At 43.0% G+C, this 22933-nt stretch overlaps 1 protein-coding gene across 1 annotated transcript in view; it reads left to right on the top strand.

Moving 5' to 3' along the window:
* ptprt (protein tyrosine phosphatase receptor type T) overlaps positions 1–22933 on the top strand; it is a 172498-nt gene that overhangs the window by 99048 nt on the left and 50517 nt on the right. Inside the window, exons 13-17 of the mRNA XM_076268651.1 lie at positions 5235–5271; positions 6758–6814; positions 13484–13619; positions 16656–16688; positions 21709–21738. Of these exons, the coding sequence (XP_076124766.1) occupies positions 5235–5271; positions 6758–6814; positions 13484–13619; positions 16656–16688; positions 21709–21738 (293 nt within the window). The remainder of the gene's footprint in view (positions 1–5234; positions 5272–6757; positions 6815–13483; positions 13620–16655; positions 16689–21708; positions 21739–22933) is intronic.

The following is a 22933-nucleotide window of genomic DNA, read 5'->3' as shown; positions in this document are numbered from 1 at the left end:
GATTTTGGATCAAAAATATGGACTCAAAAAGATAACTCTTTTTGCTTTACTGTTGTTTGTTGTTAGCCATTGCCATTTTGCAGATATAATGAATTAGCAAACGTTCCTAGTATTGTATTCCGTTCATTACTCAAAGTGGCATGCTAATTGATATTCCCAGTAATTTAGTTGACGAGTTGGCCTGCTCAGTGCATGAACACAGGTTAGCGTGACCTTTATCTTCACAGATAACAGCACTGGCCAGACGGGGGCTTGAGCCACCATGCGATCGTATCGCTTGATCCTTTCACGTGTCCTGTGCCATCTGTTTCTCAGGTTCACCGTTTTCTTTTTTTTTACTCCGGTGAGATGCTTTCTCAGACAATGTCTCTGAACCCTGCGTTAGGGGACGATGTGTTCTCTTGCTTAATTAAGCTTTCGATTGAATATGTATGTGATGTGGCATCTGTTCTCTTCCGACTGTGCGTGGCTGGTGTAGATTTAAAGATGAAGGAACAGTTTTTTTTATGAAAAGTTTGGAATTTCTAAATATTGTATTTGTACCAAAGGCACACTTTATTGTTTGATGTTTGCATTTATTTATGGAAATTATGAATGCATACACTGTTTCATACTCTATAAGCCATGAATACACTTGTAGTTTTACACGTTTAAGTTTTAGTTATTATTGTTGTTAATGGATGCTCAGTTAACTCTGTATTGCACCTGTGTTCTGTTTACGTCATCATGCTAGTCTGTCCATCAAAATCCATTGGATTTTGTCAAAAATGGATTTGACGTTTGAAACATTTTATTTTCTCTGCCTCTCACTCGCTGTGAGCCATTAACGGATCAGTGTAAAAACTGCTTGACAGTTTGTCACTGCCTTATTAGACTGGAGGGCCTGAAGCTGAACCTTAGCTGTCACTTTATGTAAGTGATGTTGTCCAGCCATCTCCTCAGCCTGCCTCGCCCAGCCTGACAAGCAGCTAGTATCGAACACCACTCACCCCAGCAGTTGCCTCTCTCTGGATTTCTCTCTCTTTCCCTCTTACCCCCCCCCCTCTCTCTACCTCTGTCTGTCTACCTCTCTCCACCCCCCTCTCTACCTCTCTCTACCTCTTTCCTCCTCTCTCTACCTCTGTCTCTCTCTCTCTCGTTCTACCTCTACATCTACATTTGGTTTATCAATTTATCTTACCTTAATTCATCTCTTTTTCATCAGCCCGACCCCCCCCCCCCCACCCCCCAGTCAGTATGTTGTTTTTTTTCTGACCCTTCTTGGCATGATAACCCATGCCTGTAGTATTAATAAAGACAATTCAAAGTTTCAATAATGCAGGTGCCTTGTGTTGCATCTAGTAGAGAGGGAAATCATGTTGAACAAGATGCTAGGCTGAAGCTAAAACATAAAGATAATATTATTCACTATGCTATATGATAAACCCAGGGGCGTAGATTTGCGTGGGGACCAAGGACGTGTCCCCACCAATGTCAAATTACGACTGAAATGTCCCCACCAATATTCAGGTTGAAATGGGGGGGAAAGCGCTCACATGCGCTACACAAAGAGTTAAATCATTTCTCACTTCAGTGCTGCCGATCATCTCGTACAGATCTTGTAATGTGCAGTAGCCTATAAGGGTAAATCGCGCTGATTTGAAGTTACCTATAATAACTACCAGTGAGCCGCAGTCTCCTGCGCAGCATGCAGCGCTTCATCTTTACTTCACTACAAGCATGAAGCGCGTCCAAATTCACCCATTCTTCTCTGTTGAACTCCTCGAGAAGTAGGCTACTCATCACACATGTGTCACATGAAAGAGCCTTTTCTCAGCTTTTAAACGGTGCTAGCTAGCCACTGTTTGCTGTAATAAACAGTTCGCGAGAAAAATAACTTCATGAGATTTAATAATTATTCTCTGCGCCCATCTCCACATCCATTCGTCTCGGTGGAATATCGTAGGCCTACACACTCCTCACGTAACACATGACAAACCATATATCAGAATAAACAGCAGACCTTACCGAACACAAAGGTGTAATGTATTTCCATGTATAGTTAGCTGTTCCAGAGTAATCCAGTTTTGAAATAAATTATAGCAAAATTCAACATGGTCTTTCGGCTGCATTTCTTAAAACTGAGCTGTGCTTACATCGCCTATATATCTGTAAATATTAGAATCAGAGAATATACAGGCAGCTCATGTTTGTCAATGTAGCCTTAATGATTTCTTTTCACAAAATGCTAAGCATGCATGTATTTAAGTTTCTTAAAACTGAGCTGTGCTTAAATGGGCATGATTTCATAACAGACCAAATAGAAAATAAATGTTAAATATAGCCTACATATCTGTAGCCTACATATTAAAATCAGATTATGTAGGCTACACAGTGTAGTTAGATCGATCAAGTTGGACAGTAGCACATTTTAATCATGGATAGTAGTTGGACAGTAGCACATTTTAATCATTTTATACATTGGGGGGGGGGGGGGGAGGGTAGTGGGTAGTGTCCCCACCAAAGCTCAGACCAAACCTACGCCCTTGGATAAACCAGTGGCAACAAAATCAGCTAAATAAAGCTTGATTATAATAAAGTTGAAAACTAAACGATTTAGCTATGAAAGTTACACACTTTGAAATCAGTGTTCAAAATCAGGTAGTTTTAAAAGTGCTGGACGAATAAAAGCTGGGGTGCCATACAGCAGGTGGTTAACCGTTACCGGCAGGTAACTCGGAGAGGCCAATTGTTCCATTTGAATAATGCAGACTGACGTAAACAAATGAGTTTCCATGGCAGCAATAGAACTAGGAGCTTGTAGGAGCTTGCAGGACCATGTAAACGCAGATTATATTTAGCGTTCATGTAAAACAGTTCGGTTGAAATCTTCAATCAAATTAATTTCAAATTTATTGAAAAAAAAAATGTCCACATAAACACTGTGTTCCAACCATGTTCCAACCAACCTGTCCAACCTGGTGTTTCACTCTCCAATATTGCTCTGCAGAGAAAGTAAGCCCCCGTTCATGAGACGGGCATTCAGTGTCGCAGAGTACAGTAAGTGTGTGTGTGTGTGTGTGTGTGTGTGTGTGTGTGTGTGTGTGTGTGTTTGTGTGTGTGTGTGTGTGTGTGTGCATGTGTGTGCGTGTGTGTGCGTGCACACGTGAAGCAGGAGTAAGACATGATTTTAAGCCCTTTTGGCGGAACCAAATCAGTGCCAGCCTCACTCATGGGCCGGGAAGACAGACTGGCCACACAAGAGGTTGAATCACCCCTGACAGTTCAATCCATCTGCTCCCGCGGTTCATCATCTCACGCACACAGTCATGGCTGGCAAAGCGGCTCAGACGCCCGCCACACCAACTGACTGTCACCCTTCTAACCCCATACTGGCAGTTCATTTGTCAAAGTCTTCAGGACAGACAATGGCTTTGGATGGGGTGGTATACATGGGAGAAAGGTTCCAGCCATGGCTGTGTTTGTCTTGGTGGTGTTGGTAGTCGCATGTGTTTTTTTACTTGGGTTCGGTGGAATAAAAGCAACAGTTTAGTTGATAATATCTGGATGTTTTTTAAGTCGAGAGTGGTGAACATGGCAGTAGTTTCTCCTCATAGATTGGCCCTGTGCAGCATTAGGGTTTTGCTTTTGAGTTTTGAGTTACTTTTGAGTTTTCCCCCACACACGAGGAAAAACGCACCCACACACACAAAGAGAGAGAGAGAGAGAGAGAAAGAAAGAGGGAAGAAATTTATTTCACTGTGATCTTTAGCTTTTCTTTTCAATTATTTTCTCCCTGAATCAATTGGACTGCCTCGCCTTAATCCTTTCAATTCATTTTCTAACGTCCTCAACTCAAATCAGCACGGTATTATGAACTATACTCATCTGTGTAACACATTCTAAGTGCTTTTAAAGCATTTTCCCCGCGTTGTGCCGTGCCGGTCCCCAGATAGTTCGCTTTCCACAGCGGGGAGTGGAGAATCAATATCCAGGTTAATTTAAATGAATTATGTAGCATCCTATAGCACAGTAATGAGTGCCACTGAAATGAAACAAATCGATCAGTTCAGCGCCCGTTCAATTCTCCCTCACATTACTAATGTTGACTGTGCATTAACTCTGCCCATCAAATCGGTGTGTGTGTGTTTGTGTATGTGTGTGTGTGTGCGTGTGTGTGTATGTGTGCATGTGTGTGTGTGTGTGTGTGTGTGTGTGTGTGTGTGTGTGTGTGTGTGTGTGTGTGTGTGTGTGTGTGTGTGTGTGTGTGTGTGCGCGCGCGTGTGTGTGTGTGTGTGTGTGCCTGTCTGTGAGCTTGCTCACATAATTGGCATGTGTGTTTGTGAAAATGACTGCCTGCATTTGTTTATGTCTTACAGTAATAACCCTCTAATGTGCTTTTGGTTCCATAAAGAACATGCTGAATAGAGAGAACATCTTTAGAGCAGTCGAGTGGTGGTGTTTATCTGCAAACACAAGATAGCTAACAATCTAGGACCGCCAAATGCTTCTCTCTTAACGCCAGTAGAACCTCTGGATTTGCACAACAGTTCTTCATCTAATAGGTACACCACATGGCAAGGTGTTTAATTGAAACAAGAGCAGTCAAGCAACTACAGCCCTTCACCTCGTCACAAAATATTTTCTATCAGGGTTCTAACCCCTCACTGCTCCCCGAGCGCCACTGTAGCAGGCAGCTCAGAGCGTCGGGATTAGTGTGTGCTTCACCTCACTGTGTGTTCACTGTGTGCTGAGTATGTTTCACTAATTTACGGATTGGGATAAATGCAGAGACCAAATTTCCCTCACGGGATCAAAAGAGTATATATACTTATACTTATACTTACATTTTAGGAAGAGGGGTTTCTCCAACCTGGTGTTTATCTCTGTTGTCCTTTAGTACAGTGTCTCAATTCGAAGTCTCTGCACAGACTGAAGCAATACTGTACAAATGGATTCATATGCACTTTTAAGAACACCCACATCTACTAGCACAATTCCTTGTTGACAGTTGCATTGTCATTGACATCAGAATGAATGCAGTTTTCCCAAAATTGACAAAATCGCATGGGGGCTGCCCACTCTTTTGAGTGGATGAGATGTCTGCCAAAAACGCCATGCCAAACACCAGATGCTAGATATTTTCCTTTACACGCACTGTTGACTGCACAATCTTGTGCCAATTGACAAGTTTCTCTATATATAAAAAACTAACCACAGCCCCCCCCCCCTCTTTTTTTTTCTGCCTCTCCCAGGAAACTAAAATCAACTGTGTCCGACTGGCTACTAAAGGTATGAGCACTTTTTCCCTCCTTTGTCTGCATGCATAAATAATAAGTGACTAATTGGAGCTGATAAGGCTGTTTTCCCATTTTTAATTGGTTCATTATTGCTAAAAGACAATCGAGGGCCATTTAAATGGAGGGCTCATCTCCACGCGGGGGACTTAGTGTTTAGCATTGTGTACTCTCTAAGTGGAGCCCGAGGTGTGTCACTGTTGAGTAAATACTGGTAGGGTCAGAGGCAAATTATTGCAGTGTTTAAACTGAACCTTTACACCCTCACCTAAACCTGCATGACTCAGCCTGTAGCTGAAGATTTTGTTAAGACACCATTTCAGCCCCATGTCATTTTTTTTTGCCCATGGTTTGGTTTTGTTTGGTTTGGTTTGGTTTTGTTTTGTTTTGGTTTGTTTGGTTTTGTTCAGTTCAGTTTTGTTTTGTTTTCTTGGTCTTGTCTTCTCTGTTGTACATCCTTACAGAGTAGTTAATGTCCAGTTATGGACCAATAGCATTAGTGCTAAACCTTTTATCCAATCTAAAGAATACTACATAACATGGTTGACCCCAACAAAAGCATCAGCTTCATTACCTTTCTTTTGCTTTTGCTCCCTCTTTTCATTCAAATACCCATGCATCTGTGCACAGCTGCCATTTTATGTTTAACTCTAGTAGCCCATTGTCAGTTAGTCATCCTGCATTGTCAGTCTGCTTTCTTTTGGTTGCTCCTTGATTTATTTATTTATTGTTTTCCTTTGCTTTGCTCATTTTCTGCCATCCCTCTTACCTAAGTTTGATTTGAGTTGAGTTGAGTTTTCACTATGAGTGGGAAAAGCCTGCATGTCTGCTCAGGAGAACCACATGCATATAACTTTGTGGCCTTAGCATTCCTCACTGCAAGTCAGACAGGTTAATGAACAATACAAAACAAAAGATGACGAGAGAATAGATCTAAATGAGAGAACCAGTCTAGGTGCTTCAATGCGTACCCTCCCTCTGATGGTGTGATAAGGAACGGTCTGCCAAAAAGTAAAAAAAAAAGAAATCAGTGATTTTGTTTTGTTCTGTCTTTTTTTATTCTGTTCTTTTTTTTGTGCATTTTGTTCTCCATTGGTTTGTTTTACAGTCAGAAGCACGGATTGATTTGGTTTGAGTGCTTGCATCACAGAGTGCCATCCACATGCACATAGAGGAGAATATTCTGCCGTTTATAAACAGATGTACAGATGCAGTCAGACACACTTCTCCATTCAGTCATGAGCACCTTATGGAGACATTCAGAAACTTGATGAAAATGTCATTATCTTTTTTAGAATTTCCCAACAAGATCTTACTGTACCCCAAACCCCCCTCCCCACCAAAATAGCTATACAGATAACATGCTTTAATCAATAAAGAAGACTTGAACGTTTTGGAAATGGAGACACATTTTTTAGACTTTTTTTCTTTGTTTCCCTTCTCTCATGCATGCTGACCTGGAACTATAAACATTGTCTTAGTGGTAATAGGTAGGGGACAAATAACCACGCCGTACATACTTGTCATCCCCAGTGAAGGTGATTATTACTGTTCCATAGTCAGATTTCTTTCTTATATCCTAATTTTTTGTTGTTGTTTTTTTTAATAGCCATTTCTTATGGTTTCTCCCTTTGTTGGCACCTTTTTGTTTTTCTCTTGTTCCACAATTTTAATGCATTTGTTTGCATGTCTGGTCCTCAAAAACAGTGTAGCTGGCTCTCATTTCCATCGGCACTGCCATCCCCCCTGTGTCCTGCTTATGTGTCCCCTCACTTCCCTCACTGGTCAGACTGTTTTCTGCTTTGGTTTTGCATTTGTAAAGGTCCCCGGCATTCAACATCTGTCCGCTTTGCTCATGTCCTCATTGAAGTTGTTGAAGAAACAAAATATAAACAATTATAACCTGGACTACAATGTAAAAAATTTTTTCCACGTAATACACTCACATATAAGAAATCTGTAAAAAATTAAAACTTTGATGTTTGTGTACATTCCAGAGGCTTAGTGAATTTGTATTTTGAAAATATCATGTGATTTCAAATGATATTAGTAAGGGAAGCTTGAATAAGGATTTGAGCAAAGCATTCTAAACAATGAAACATGTTATGTTAACCATAAACCCTATCCTGATTGCTTCACTGACATTCAAACACATCCTGCATCCTGCCAGCCTTACTCTGTGTGTGTGCGTGTGCGTGTGCGTGTGCGTGTGCGTGTGCGTGTGCGTGTGCGTGTGCGTGTGCGTGCGTGCGTGTCTGTGTTTGTGCGTGTGTGCGCGCGCGCGCGTGTGTGTGTGTGTAGGTAGGTGTGTAGGTAGGTGTGTTCACATGAGAGTTTTGTGTGTATATCTGGATTATTAGAATTAGGCGAGTTACATCTCAAAAGGTGTCTTATGGTATGGCGTGTATGTACAGTACAGTATGACACACACACACACACACACACACACACACACAGGCCTGGCCTTACACTGCTACTGAGAGAAGGCTTTCTCTGGCTCCACTTGACCATCCAGTCTCAACCATGGGATTGAGTAGCACCTCCATGGGTGTCCGAGTGGAGGCGAGATGTGTGTGTGTGTGGGGGGGGGGGGGGTAGCTCAGCTGTGCGACCCGCGGGCCTCAGGAGACCGTGGCGGAGGCGAGGAACACCGCGGGGTTTCTGTGGCGGCGCAGTGCGGCTCGGCGTCTCCGTGGTTCACACCTGATGAACACACAGGTGCGCGGGAGCCGTGGCCATTGTTAGGCGTTTCTAAGCCTACCTGCAACTCTCGCAAGCCTCACTGAGCCTTCAGTTGCCCTCAGGGGTACTTACAAAATGCTCAATTGCCCTGATGCAAATCAGAAATGGGCCGAGATAAGATGAGACGTGTTCGTGCTCTCAAAGACTTGTGGAGTTTAGGGGGTTGAGCGAAGGTGGTGTGTATTTTTAGCAGGGTTTTTTTTTTTTTTTAAGTTAATGATTATGGCTTAGTGTGCCACTTTGTTAGCTGAGGTAATTGGCCTGTTTTGGAACTCTTCATCTTTATCTTGTCTCTATTGAGCCATTACGGTTGCGTTTTGAAGCAACAGTAGAGCTGTTCTAGATGAAAGATGAAAAGTACGAAATGGCTGTCGAACCATGTCTAAAATATATACAAATATAAAATTCTTCTTTTAGATTTATTCTGCACACCAAGATTCCCTGTTTCAGAACCTTGATTTTTACTTTACATAATTCTACTTTGTTGTGACTAGCATTTAATGTGTTGGATTAAAGCCTAAAATGTGTAGGCATGTGGCAAATAGTGGAGGTATTGTAGACTGAAAATCCATACCCACCATTTAGAAACACTGTAAGTAAATGTGATTTACCCCCCAAAATGTTTAAAAAGAAACAGGACAAAGGATTTAAAGTATTAAAAATGCATCGGATCTCTGCTGACCCAATAACCCGCCATTGTGCTCAACAATGGGCTTGAGGTTCCATTCTACTGCCATTAGTGTTGTGGATTGTTTACAGTTCTGTTTGAGTATCCGTAATCTGTGTGCATCTGACCCCACAAACTGTGGTAACTGAGATTATAATCCCATTAGAGGGCACTCAGCACAGCTGTTCTGGTGCCGTCCTCTGCTGAACAAGCCCAGTCCCTGGCTCCGTCTGCCCGCTAAGCCCCAAGAGCATCCGGTGAGAGCTCCACTACGCCACCAGAAGCCTGGAAGTGTCCCTGTGAGATGTGTGTGTGTGTGTGTGTGTGTGTGTGTGTGCCTGCCTTCACTGTGTGTGCTTTAAAGGCTTAAGTTCTGCCTACTTGGTTGCCTTATTGAACAGTATCCAAGAACCACTCAATAACAACGAGCAGGGGCTGCTCATTTAAATTCACCCGCGGTACATGGATGGAATTAAGGTTTAATATTGTGGGTTTTAGTTCTAATTCCTTGTCTCATGCTTCATTTTCCTCCGACCCAAAATAAAAAGGATTTCCATCTTTCTTTTTAGGCAAACAACCAAGGCTGGGGGCGTGAGGAAGTGTATGGAGAGCCGTTTAATCACCCCAGGCTTAAAATTTTTATAATGGATCAAGGGCTTCTAAATCAGGCTGCAAATGGCTTTTGTCTCATGGAAATGGCGCAGTGTCACTTATTTGATCCTCTCCATCAACCCCGTATCCCATCTATATGCGGATAATAAGCACAATATTGCAATAACCAGAATCTCTGATAGGCATTACGCGGCCACGGTTACTGCTAAGAGACCCTTCGAATTGTATTTAAAGACTTTTCCGTGGTCGACAGCCAGGTATCTGTGGTCCCTGCTCTCTATAAGGGCATAGTTGGATTTTTTCGCGGTCTTTACAAGCCTTCTGCTGCCAGCCACTTGCAGATAGGCTGAGATAAGTCTCGCCGCCGGTCGGAACCTTGTTAAGTACGTGGGATTGTGGGGCCAGCGCGGTCCAGGATGGTATCAGAAAATGGGCTGAAGCAAGCCAGATGGGCTCTCTATTGTTACATGATGAACTGCTGAACCCAATCAGTGTGCAGGCCGGCAGAGGACAGCGCATCAGGCAGCCGGCGTAATGGGACAGAGGTGATACATGGCCTCTCCTGCCCACGTGAACGCCTGGAATCACCTGTGCGGAGCGCAGGCCTGGTTTGAATGTGCCGAGCTAAAAATATGACACACACACACTCACACTCACACACACACACTCACACAGATGCATGCACACACATACACACATGCTTACATGCATGCACACACCTACATACACATACACACTTCTATACATATATGTGCACACACACACACACAGAGATGCACACACGCACACACACACACACACACTTACATGCATGCACACACATACATGCACATACACACTTATATACATATACAGTATGTACACACACATACACACACACACACACACACACACATACACACAGATAAACATCTCACTGAAAAGTCACACGTGTTTGGCCTGTCAAGGCATGTGAAATTGGCTTCACATTGCCTCTTTAAAACAATTGGAGACCCAGATGTATGCAAATGCACCCAGAGGTCTTCATATCTCTCAGTGATGACTGAGGCACATAATTGTTTATTGAAAACGTGAAGTGGCCACCTACTCTGTGCCTTGCTTGTTGCGATGTGAACCTGTAGGTGAACCATACTTGTATGTAAATGTGTTGCATTTAAGGGTAAGTTATTTCCATGCTGTTGAGAATCAAAGTGGGTTGGAGCCACTTTGGCGACACATGTTAAAACCGCTTGGCAGGGAGGAGATCATCTTCACTCCTCTTACTTTATAGATACCTTTATATGGCTCTGCTCTTACCAATATAGACTGTTTCAAGACCGTCTCCATTATCAACATCATAGTTGTTCCCACAAGGCTTCCGTTTTAACATTCCATATGTTATCTTAATGAAGCAGAAGTAGATTGGTAGCAAAATAGAACGTTCAAGCATTGTTTTTGTTTTTCTTGTTGAAAGGGTCTATAGGGTAAGGGTATGCTTTGGGATGTTGTGTGCAGCTGCCGTTTCATAAGATTGCAGCGTGTTCTAGATTTTTTTTTATATCTCTTTTTTTAAAGGTATTTTCTTCAAGCTTTGTGTAAAGGAAATATATGTGGAGGTTAGGATTATATAGAGCTTCCCACTCAGGCATGGCAGATTAATACCAGGCCATTGTTTCTCAAGGTTGCACAACTGTTGCCATCTATTAAAAGCCATTCAGTAGGAGAGGAAGGGGAATGCCCATTGAATTGCTCATATGTGTATGTGTATGTCTCTCTTAATTTAGAATATCTCTGTGACATTGAGTGTGCAACGCTCCTGTTCAGTCCCTTTAGCTGTCATTCAGTGTCATTTGGTAGCATTCCATTTAATACACTCAAGCTCACAAATATTCTCTCAGCAGAACATGTATATATGCCTAACTTAATAAGTCTTGTTGACCGTTAGATTGCATGTGTATTTGTCCATCCTGTCGCTGTAGCTGGAATCAGATGAGACACTTGACTGGCCCTTGGTAGCAGATAGGAGGACAGTCCCCTTGACATGTGTTGTCAATAGTGGTCAGTCAGCGAGTTGTCCACTGCAGCTGTAGCAGTAATAAGCATCTGCATGACATGACAAGTGTCAGATGGCTTGCATCAGCAACAGCAGTGGAGGGTCTTGGATTAATGTGAGTTGATGTGATGGAATGTTGTGAACATGGTGGAATTGATTCAAGGTGTTAGCTCAGAGGAAAATGTAAGATACAAAGAAAAAAAAATAACCTTACTGAACAAATTTTCAAATGTAATGATTTTTCCCATAGCCACTCTGTTGACTAGGTTCTTTTTTGTTGATAGCCGTGCTCATTGGAAGAAAAATATCTCAACCCATCCGAGGGCTCGCTTTATCAACCTCTGTGCCACTGATAGTAGGAGCAAAGTGAAGGAATCAAGCTGAAGCATACAGTAAAACTGTTTCGCCACGGCTAAATGAGGGATTTGATGCCACAACCATGGCAACCCAGGTGTTCGGAGTCTAGAGATAAAGTCGCAAACTCACGTCCAAGTACCCACACTGTAACGTTTTATCAGCAAGTCAACATCCACACCACTGGCTGCTTCATCGACCAGTTGGCCGCTTTGAGATAACGATTAAAAAGCTTGCATGGCTTGTAGAAGTTGGCAAAGTTGTGTTGGATACTTTTTCTATTAAACGACTATTTCTAACTGGTAGCGGAAACGGTCATATAGTAGTTAGGAGTGCAGATAAATGTTAGTGAAATGGTTGAGAATGGTGGAAGAAAGAATATCAGTGCCTTCTCTTTTTTTAATTCTCACTTCTTTCCATTGGTAGGGACCATGTTTATGAAATAGTTACCATCAACAAAAGGAATATTTTATACAGCACAGTCTCATAAGACTTTAGACTCTCATATTATCCAAATAGTAGCGTACAGATTGTTATTATTGTTTCTGTTCATTGTCATAAAAACCTGGCCTGATAATAATGTTTTTTCCTCATTCTCCCTTGTTTCATATTTAGGGAGTTAAGAAAAAAAAAAGCACATCATTTGATCATTCTGCATGATTTAGCAGGCACTATGAGACAAAATGTGGGCTTCCATAAATACTGTCTGAATGACTGAGTTCACCCAGCAGAATAAAAGTGTTACTGTACGAACCATCTGTGCCGCCTCAGCTGTGGCCCACCCTTGCACGTCTTTTTCATAACAAGCCCTTTCTTTTCCAATTGAACTGGGCCGCACAGATAATCTTTCCTTTCATGCATACGCGGCTCATCGAGTCGTAAACGATCAAACTGACGTTCACTTTCGCTCCGCGCTCGCTGCGGTGGAATTGTGTGCATTGCTTAATGTTTAGCGTGGCACTTAACGTTGTCTACATATACTTTTGGCCGCGTGTGCGACTGTGCTGTGTAATGGCTTATTGCCCTGCTGATGCTGATAGTTGTATCTGCAGAGCTTAACCCACAAACGGTATCTGACAGTTGGTTCAATGTGGGTCTGAAATAATGGCCTCAGCACACAACATGCCTGCCTGTCAATGCAACAAGCATGTTGTAGTCCAGCACTTGTTATTTGGTCGCTACAGTGCTTTTCAGGTTGCATGTATTGTGTGTGAGTGGATGGGTATGAATACAGTATGTGAGTTTGAGTGTGTACAGTATCTTGGCTCGATAGTCTGGATCTTCATCCATTTATGTATGAGTCTGAACATTCGAGTGTGGTAGCCTTTTTGCCTTTAGAAACCATACACGCGTGTGTGTGTGTGTGTGTGTGTGTGTGTGTGTGTGTGTGTGTGTGTGTGTGTGTGTGTGTTTGTCAATGTGTGTGCGTGTGTGCGTGTGCGCATGCATGTGTGTGTATGAATGTGAGTTTGTTAGTGTGTGTTTGTGTGTGTGTGTATGTGTGTTTGTAAATGTGTGTGTGTGTGTGTGTGTGTGTGTGTGTGTGTGTGTGTGTGTGTGTGTGTGTGTGTGTGTGTGAATGTGAGTTTGTTAGTGTGTGTGTGTGTGTGTGTGTGTGTGTGTGTGTGTGTGTGTGTGTGTTTGTAAATATGTGTGCGTGTGTGTGTATGAATGTGAGTTTGTAAGTGTGTGTGTGTGTGTGTGTGTGTGTGTGTGTGTGGAGGATAGCTTGCTGGGCAGTGGTGGCCCCAGTTAAACGCTCTCCTCCTCTCTCTGTGATGTCTCTTTGTCCCCCTGCAGGTGCGTCCACCCAGAACTCCAATGCCGTGGAGCCCGAGAAACAGGTGGACAGCACCGTCAAGATGGCCGGCGTCATCGCCGGGATTCTTATGTTTGTCATCATCCTCCTGGGCGTCGTGCTTACGTTCAAGAGAAGGTACAGAGTGGAGACATGGGCGCCTGAACGCACCAATTCCACTGGAATATGTGTTTTTCTTTTAAGAGTAAAAAGTACAAGTTGATAGGAATGTTGGATTTGTCTCAGATCAAAGTTGCTAATCACATTAGAATTAAGATTTGATAAGTTGGATGGTATTAAATATGAAAATATTAATGTATCTATCAATGTTTTTTTAATAATATCTAAGGATTTAGACCATGCACGTTTTTGAATAATGAATTTTAATCTGACTATCAAACGCATGGCTTTACGTTGAACACAGATCTGAGTGAGGCATATGTCTAGTGTTCTGTAGATGGGACAGGAGGGTTTGGGTGCTGTGGGCAATCAGCTTTCTGTCTCGTTTAAACATGCACACTGGCTTACCTCCACTGCATCCTCTGTTTCCTTCCTCTGTCCCCTTCCCTGTAGATCTCCCCTCAATGACATACTGCCCATGCCATTTTGCTCTGAGAGGATTTGCAGAAACTAGTTTCTCATAGTCTCACGTGTTTCCACTCTACTGCAATACATCTGCACTTGAAAGTCAAATAGGATCCAGTGGCAGGCTGCAAAATTAATGTCAAGTTTAATGTAGACATTTTGTGTTGTAGATTTTGAGTGTAAAACGTTTATTGTCAAACAAACAAACATACTGACTTATGATAACCTAAATAGAGGTTATATATCTTATATAGGTTTTTTGGCTAAGTTGAATGAGAAAAAATAGCCCACTCCAAAAAAGCAGTTTTCACCATATGACATTGAACAAGTGAACATGTAGGCTACTGTCCGTAAAGCAGGCAAGAGCTAGCACTTGGCTGAAACAAATATAATAAGTTATGCCTCCCCTAGGCACACGGAGCAATCTGTCTACAGAAGCCACTTTACTGCAGGTCTAGTGTGTTAATTAAAGCAGGATCTGTGCGCACAGAACAGGGCCGTGGGCGTCACAGGAGCAAAAGGTCAGATGCAAATCAGAAGGCCGGAGACCAATATACTCATAAATAGACCGGAGTATAGATTGCCATGCGCCATAACACACAGACTAGGAGTGCGGGTGGAAAATGCTTAGGCTACAATATTCTGAAACGCTTCTCTCTCCTTTCCCCTCAATGCCGGGTCATCCATATTTCATTGCTGTGACTTGGACAGTGTGGGGGTACGATGTTTTATAAATTGCAGCGTTTTACAAGGCTTTCAGTCGCCATGAATTATTCGTGCAAAAATAGTTGTTGAAAGCAAGTAAACTGTCTTTTTAATCCCTCAGAGGTAAAGTTACACATGTTTCAGAGTAGCGAAAATGGACTTTCGGACTTAAATGTAATAGCTGTAAGGATGGGTGGAGTGGACAGGCTGAACTTAACGACAAATTTGTGTTTTTTTTCCCTCCATGTGTGTTAAAAGGCCTCAGGGCTTGTATTGCACCATTTAAAGGAACCATTTAACAATTCCAGCATGGCAGCTGGTTACATTTTAATGACTGAAATTTCTCATAAAAGTTTAGAATTTTTGACATCTGGTGTGTGTTCTGATAATTCCACCCAAAATTTCACCCGGCAGAGAACTCACTTGGATTGATAGGTCGTTGTGTTCCTCTTCAATTTTGCAGGACTGCAGCTAAAAATTTCAACCCTAACATTCCCTGTCATAGCCTGCCACTGTCTTTTCAATGGGGATGTGCAGAAGAACATGACCCTAATAGGCAGCAGCCGGGTTTCATGCTCAGGAGAAAGAGGAAGAAAGAGCGGAGAGGCTGCCTCACATTCTGTCCAGCGCACTAATTGTTTTGAGCACACACACTCAGATGGTGTAGACGGTGCCATCCGTCGGCGAGGCTAGCGCTCACTGTAGCATCTGTTAATCAGATCTGGCAGTCTCCTGCGCCATATTTCACCGGGAATCAGCCTCCCATATCCTGTGCTGCAGCCGAGCGAGTGCCTTTAGCCATCTCCGTCTGCCAGCACACAGCTTTGTTTTACAACCGCAAGCCTATAAGCACTCAGCGGTAGATTTATTCGTGGAATAGTCATGAGTTTTTACTAATCAAGAGTAGCTGGGAAATGATAAGCAGTTAATATAGATGTAGGAGGGCAGCAATTTGATGGAAAAAAAATATATTCAAAATTTAACTTGCTCCCAGTTCGAACAACATATGTATTTAAATGACATTGTGAATAAATCACCTAAATTGCTAGTTAATGATATGATTATGTGGTAGCATCTTGCTCACTCTTACCATAATGAGCTGATGGCTTCACTCAGTCTGATAAACAGCCACCCTGATAGTAGTGACTGGCTCCGCACCTCTTCTGGCATCTCGCTGTAGGATAGAATAAGAGTCGGGCATCTGTTCGGACACCTAAGGAGCTCCGATCCTCAAGCAGGCCTCAGTCAGGTCAGGGGAGGGTCAGCACGAGTGGGGTGCAACACCTTCATCTCGCACCTTCATCTTAACGCTATGGTACTGCCAGATGTGGCGGCTGGCCGGACTCTTACTGATGCAGGGAGACATTTAGATCTCTTTTTTTTTTCTTTCTGTCAAGCTATATCCTCCGAGACACTGTCTGTTTTTGTTTTCTTTGTTTTCTTCTTTCTATTTAGCATCATTTTTTCTGCAAACAATCATGCTGTCGGCTTTAAGAAAGGGGGAGGGGGGGTTCCTTCACCAAAGATGGTGGGAGATTAGATGAACCACTTACGGTGACTCATTACTTTAGTGCAGGAAACCTCAGGCCGAATAAAGCTCCAGAAGGACTCCTGGTATTGATATAAATGGGTGTCATCAGAAAGAATTTAGTGAAAATGTCAGCACCGCCTCCACTGCCTAAATAACAAACTAGAAGAGTTAGACAGTGTATCTTCACACGGCAGAATGCTCTAAAGCCGTCCAAATAACCTTCTAACCTGCCGGGCATCAACATGGTGTGCCAGTCTATATGCAGTATATACTTATTCATCTGTCTGCCTCCCCTCACCCCCGTCTTATGTCCTCTTCTTTGATCTTCTTCCTCTTTCGCTCCTGCCTGCTAGGGAAATACACTCCTGGAGAACCCTGAGTGTGGGGTATTGTATGTTTACTTCTGGCTATGCATCTTGCGTGCCACTGTGCCACATCCATTTGTCGAAAAAAAAAAAAAAAAAAAAACAAGAGCCCATGTGTGTCCCGACCTGCCATCCTCTCACTCAGTCACTCACTCTGTGTTTTCTCCCTCGCACATGCACGAAACGAGATCACTGACCCATCTGACCATTCTGACACTATCCCAAATATGTGGCGTACTGTAGAAGTGTGTGTGGGACTGCACTGCCTGATTGTGAAGTCATTCAGATGTCCCCTTTGTTTTGCTCATCCGTGTGATTCTGAGAGAAGTGATAAATACAAAACACACACACGCACGCACACACGCACGCACGCACACACACACACACACACACACAGTCATGGATGTCAATATGTCCGCTCGTCCATTCACCGGTCATGGCTCTTCTACATTGTCATCTTGAGTGTTAGATTGAATCTCTGCAATGACGCGACCACAAAGCGCTAAGCCACGCAGGAGAGTGCACCGGGAACCTTTTCGCTGTCAACGTTAAATCGGCTTAATTTATCGGTGCAAATTTTCACGGCCCGCCTGCATAAGGGAACCTCCCCCCCCCCCCCCCCCAACAGCGTGCATTTGCATAAGCCCCCCCGTCCATATCAGCCCCCCCGGCGCTTTCACTGAGCACACTCCTCACGCTCACTTTACAGGCTCTCATCAGCCGGAGAGGAGGACTTAAAACACTGCTTTACATTCGGTGTCAAATCAAGTAATTATTTCGACACTAAAAATGTCACAACCCTGCTTGGAGTGGCTGGTTGATTTAGAATTGCCGGGCGGCGCGCGCTCTGACACCTGGCCTCCCATTACGTCCTGCTCATCACCGCACTTGCATGTCTATCTCTGCTCATTGTCCTACCCAATGGAGGCAAACTCAACACACAACAAGTGGTCGAATACTAGTCCATTTGTTGCTAGATAAACGGTGAATCGAATCGAATGTATGGTATGATGGAGTGTTCTTTTTAGGCAAATATTTTATTATAATTTTAGTTTTGTTTCACTGAGAAACTGTATTTTTTGTTTGCATTAAAATGAATATAGCACAACGTATAATATCGCCAATGACAAAACCATGAAAATATAAATACCCTAACATTTATCTTAACTGCTGTCGAAACCGCTACAGCACCTTGTCACTCTCTAATATGGAGTTCAATCCAGAGGGAGGATATAAAATTACTTCTCCGAACATCCCCACCCACAGACCTGCTCCACTGGATTACCTTCAATCCTCCTTACACCTCCGCAGGCTCTACCAAAGATCATCTCCAAATTAAAAACATTTCCACACCATAAAACGGTACATACAGTCTTAAATTGCTGATAGGCATCACTTTTCATGCCTCACACAGCCCCCAATGAGCCAGGGGAGAAAGAAAGCAAACACAGAAAGACAACGCTCAGACACAGTCTAGTTTAGACCATGTTTTTGTCGTCGTCGTTCTTGTTGTTGTTGCTGTTTTTCCTCCCAACTGCATGTCAGAGAGCCTGGGGGTCGCGCTCTTAAGTGTTCATTCAATGGCAGTTTTGTTTCAGGCCATTAAGCACAGCACACCACTGGACCTCTGCTTACCCGGCCGAGGCACACACACACACACACACACACACACACACACACACACAGACACACACACAGACATCAGCTGCTTGTACGTTTGCCCTTGTCAGATAATGGCAGGGCAGGGGCACAGCTGTCCTGAATGTGTGGATGTCCTGATGAATAATGAATCTCGGGAAAAGCGATGCGGTGCGAGTGTAGTCGTGTAGTCGCTTGCGTCTAAGGGTGGGGGTGGCGGCGGGGGTCCTTCAGAGGCGATGAGCGAGCACACCGAGATACAAACAGGCGCGAGTGTGAGTGCTGGCCAAGGGTAGACAGCACTGGAACGAGGAGCCTTGTTAGCAGCGCAGCACCTCAGGTTCCTCTCGTCAGTCCTAATGCTGTTACTGGCCATTACCCCCGGAAAAAAGAAACGAGTTAACCACACAAGGGCAAGGCCGCGAGAATGAGATTTAGACACGTGTCAGAAGTAGTCTTCTTATCTCTCTGTAACACACACACACACACACACACACACACACACACACACACACACACACACACACACACACACATGCACGCATGCGCAAGCACACACACACAAACACAGGGGTATGAGTGCAATTATGTTCTGCGCCAAAGTGCACTGTAGTTATAGGAGATGTGAGTGGGAATGGCTGACCAGTGGCCAGTAATCTTTGAGCTGCGGGAAAACACTCAATGCATTTAAACACCAACATTACCAGCACTGTGCTTTTTTTTACTGGTCTTTCCATAAAGGGGTCTGTGCATGACGAAAGCCTGTTTACAATAACAGCATAGGAAACACATCAGGAAAAAGAATGTAGTTAGCACTCAAAAAAGACCAAGAATAATGTATTTATCTTATTTTTATTTACACAGTATCAAATATTGCTCATTCATTCATGTGTGGTATTTTGCAATGTTGTGCATGGGTCCTATTGCATGCATGTGCTTGCATGTGTGTTTGTATTTATGTATTTGAATGTGTGTACAGTACTGTACTGTATATGTTTGTGTGGGCAAACACCTAATTTGAGTGCACCGTACGTATGTGGGAGTTCTTACTAACAGCTGTAATTGACTTAACATGTTCTTAGTGCTCTACCTATTTGTGGCATGTAAACTCATAATATAATATTATGCTCTCTTTAGCATTTCAAGTGTAGTGAGCCTGTAGATAAACCAAGTCATTTCCACATGTTAACCTTTGAGGAGGGTCTGCCATCTTTGCACAGAAAAATGAGTGCTAATGTTATTCCCTCGGAACATTGGACTTGGTCCTTGTACTTGGTATGCAAGTCATAATGAAATCCTAATCAAGTTCAGGGCAGAACAAAAAAATAAGTTGGCACTAAAGCCACAGAAGCGTGAGTTTTTTTTTTTTTTTTTTTACTGTATTAATATTTATGACCATCGTTTGCCTGTCGCTTCTCCAGACCTTACTTTTCTATATTAATATCATAAGAACGAAGTCAGCATCTCCTTTAAAAGGCCACAGGAAATCACTGGAGATATGCATTTGGCGGTATTGACTATGCGCAATGCCGTGGCGGGATTTAGCTGTGTCAGCCTGAGAGCCCAGCTTTCAGAACCGTCTTTTTTTTATGACGTGTCAAGAGATGTCAGACAGTTCATGCCATATTTCTTATTTTCCTGGAAGAGGAAGAATCGAAGCATGCCAGAGATGCACACTCATTTCTGTTGCATGGGCTGAGAAATGCAATTTTTCCCCTGTTTGAGATATTGAGCTTGAGTTTAGATGATGGGCCAGCTGACTGGGCTAATTATGGCTAATATGCCCCCTCATTCTTCTTAGCTCTTCTGACGGCAATAACTACTCTGTCAGTAGGTAGTGGTTTTAAAAAATGAATGCACATTGGCCCTCTGCAGGGTATAGCGAATATACTGTATGCCATATGTTGCCATATGTTGTCATGGCTTATCATGTTGCCATGGTGTCTCAAGTGGGGTTAAGATGAAAGTTGTTTAAGAGAGTTGTTACTCTTGTTTGAAGTGTTGTTCTCGTGAGTACAATAGCAAGCTGATACCAGCACTTGAAGACACAAAAGATTATTGGAGCAGGGTAAATTCTTGCATCTTTCTGTCAAAGTTCTATCTCCCCCCATTTTAGCCAGGTGGCTATGAAGTAGTATAAGGGATCAGATAAAAGCATACACAGAACTTAGAGACTGTCTTCTTCGTTTATGTCACACTTGATGTTGGTTGGGCACATTTTAGGAGTGCAGAACTCTCACCCATAGACAAGGACATCCATAACTGCCTTACGGAATTGGACACTTAAGTCAGCAAAGCACCGATTCAGCGGGAGTTAAAATGGTGGACGATCGATCACACCTTATTAACGGCACACATGGTCACCACACATTCTGTTCCACTTGTGTATTTGTCCAGCGTGGCCAAGAGTAGGTGCAATCGAGGCCAATCTGTTGAGCCCAAGCAGCTTCTTTGGCATCTCTGCCCTACATCTTTGCTTTCTCACTCCATCACCGCCTGCTGCATGCCATTTGTGAGTGTTTCTTTGAAAAGAAGGGCCCTTCCAACAAGAATAAAAGAGAAGAAATAAAAAAAAATGCAACCCAAAAATCATAGACTCGAAGATCTTCACAGTAAATATCTCAAGGCTCACTTCTAGGGTTTGATGGTGGGCCTCGGCTGGCAAACAAAGGATCATGAGCTCTGTCCATCAAAACAAAAACAGAATGGCTGAACAGTATGTTGTTTAGGCCGCCCCACCCCCACCCCATTTTACTTCTCCTCCTTCTCATCCCTCTCTCTTCTCCTCCCTCACACCCTCTCCATTCACTCACTCCCTCTGAAAGTAAACATCACTCCCTCAGTTCATGCATTTGCAAACACTGCCTCATACAACACCTTTATTTATTTCCTTCATTTGGGAGCCAGCTGTGCTTTATTTGCTTTAAGTGCAATGTTTATTTATTTCCTCCTTAATCCATTTTAATTTGTTATGTGTATTTGCGTTTGTTTGCTTGCTTGCTTGTTTTTGGTAAACAAAACGCCTTGACAGGGGTTTGATTTTTGTGGCAGAGGGCAGAGCCATTGAGGCCAGTGTGCTGTAGCAAGGAGGTTTGGGGGGCCGGTGGGAGGGGATGTCCAGCTGGCGGACGGCGGTGACATCGCCCTCCCAGCAGCACACTGAGTCCTCAAACAGCTCTGTTGCTCTATTTCTCTCTTTCTCTATCTCTCTCTCTCTCTCTCTCATTTTGTCTCTCTCTCACCCTCACCCTCTATCTCTCCCTCTCTCTTTCCCTCTCTCTCTTTGTCAGCTCTGCCTCCCCGGTGCAAGTGGGAGGGAGGGATAAGATAACTAATCAATCCATGTGTTTGTCCTTTTTTTGGGTGCTCAATTTGTCCCAACTGGCTTGCCTTCATGCTTCAGAAGAAATGCGTATTCCTACTCTTACTACCTGTAAGTAGCATTAAAGTAAGGCCTCTTCTTCACGTATGAATACGTATCTTTCTTTCCTGTTACCATATTCTTGCTGAACTAATTTTATGGTGTTTCAAAACATGAGCATTCAGTCTTACCCCAAGTAGTGAGACTATGATATTGTCCTGTATACAGTCATAGGATTGCAGTTATTGTCCCCAATGAAATGTACACCTCTCTGAGAGTCTAGTTCCTAGAAGTCCAGCCAGTTCTATGCAGTTCAGACTGAACATGCAAACCTCCAACCCCCAAACTCTATCCCATGAGCTCATTATGGAGATCAGAGTGGCCCCTTTTAACCAATCAGCAATGCCATGGTGGACAAAGCATCTCAGCACCTACAAAAAGAACAGAGTTATAGTTTGTGTTTAGCATCCTGGTCGTTAGACTCACTCTCACACACACACACACACACACACACACACACACACACACACACACACACAGGGTGGTTTTAATTGCCATCTTCTCTGGATTTGCATCCAGTTATTTTCTCTACTTTTTTCTTTGCCATGGTTTGGGGATCATTTATTTTCATTTTCGTCATTACAACCTCACTGCTCATTAACAAGAGGAAGGAACTCTGCGTGGAAAACACTAGGAAGTTCATGATAGATGTCTTGTATTAAATCTTTATTTGAATCACTGACTCTGTTAAATTAGACTACTCAATAATTAATGACTTAATGAAATATTATCATGCCGTACAACAGATGTAAATCAGCTGTTAAGATGCCACTGACATCTTTTATCAGCAGTAACACTTGACTAGTCAGTATACATTATGTTGACATGCTGACTAATTCACAGTCATGTTGTCTCTGATAACCATCTTTTAGTTGATCTAACATTGTTTTAAATGCTAGCAATGCCTGGGGGCATTCCATGTTAATTGCACCAAGTAAAAGCTTTGAAGTCATTTTATGTACTCATTTAAAGCATCCAACTTGTTACTTGTGAACATATTTCATTTCAATGCCCTTTGAAATACTAAAAAGTGATAAATCTAGACAAAATGTATTAGTTGTCAGTGAAGTACAACCCACTGTAAGCCAAGCTGTCATTAACCATCACAAAGAGAGATAACTGACAGCTTTCAATATTATTGATTTCAGCTTACTCTGACATCAACATGCTCATCACAGATGTGACCGGTTCGTAGCGAAACCCAAAC

This window comes from Alosa pseudoharengus, unplaced genomic scaffold (assembly GCF_046254945.1).
Source record: "Alosa pseudoharengus isolate Yale_2024_CS ecotype anadromous, Long Island Sound unplaced genomic scaffold, YU_APseudo_1.1 YU_APseudo_1.1_scf_5, whole genome shotgun sequence".
Taxonomy (NCBI): Eukaryota; Metazoa; Chordata; class Actinopteri; order Clupeiformes; family Clupeidae; genus Alosa; species Alosa pseudoharengus.
The sequence above is the reverse complement of the archived record's forward strand: the minus strand, read 5'-3'. Positions and strand labels throughout refer to the sequence as shown.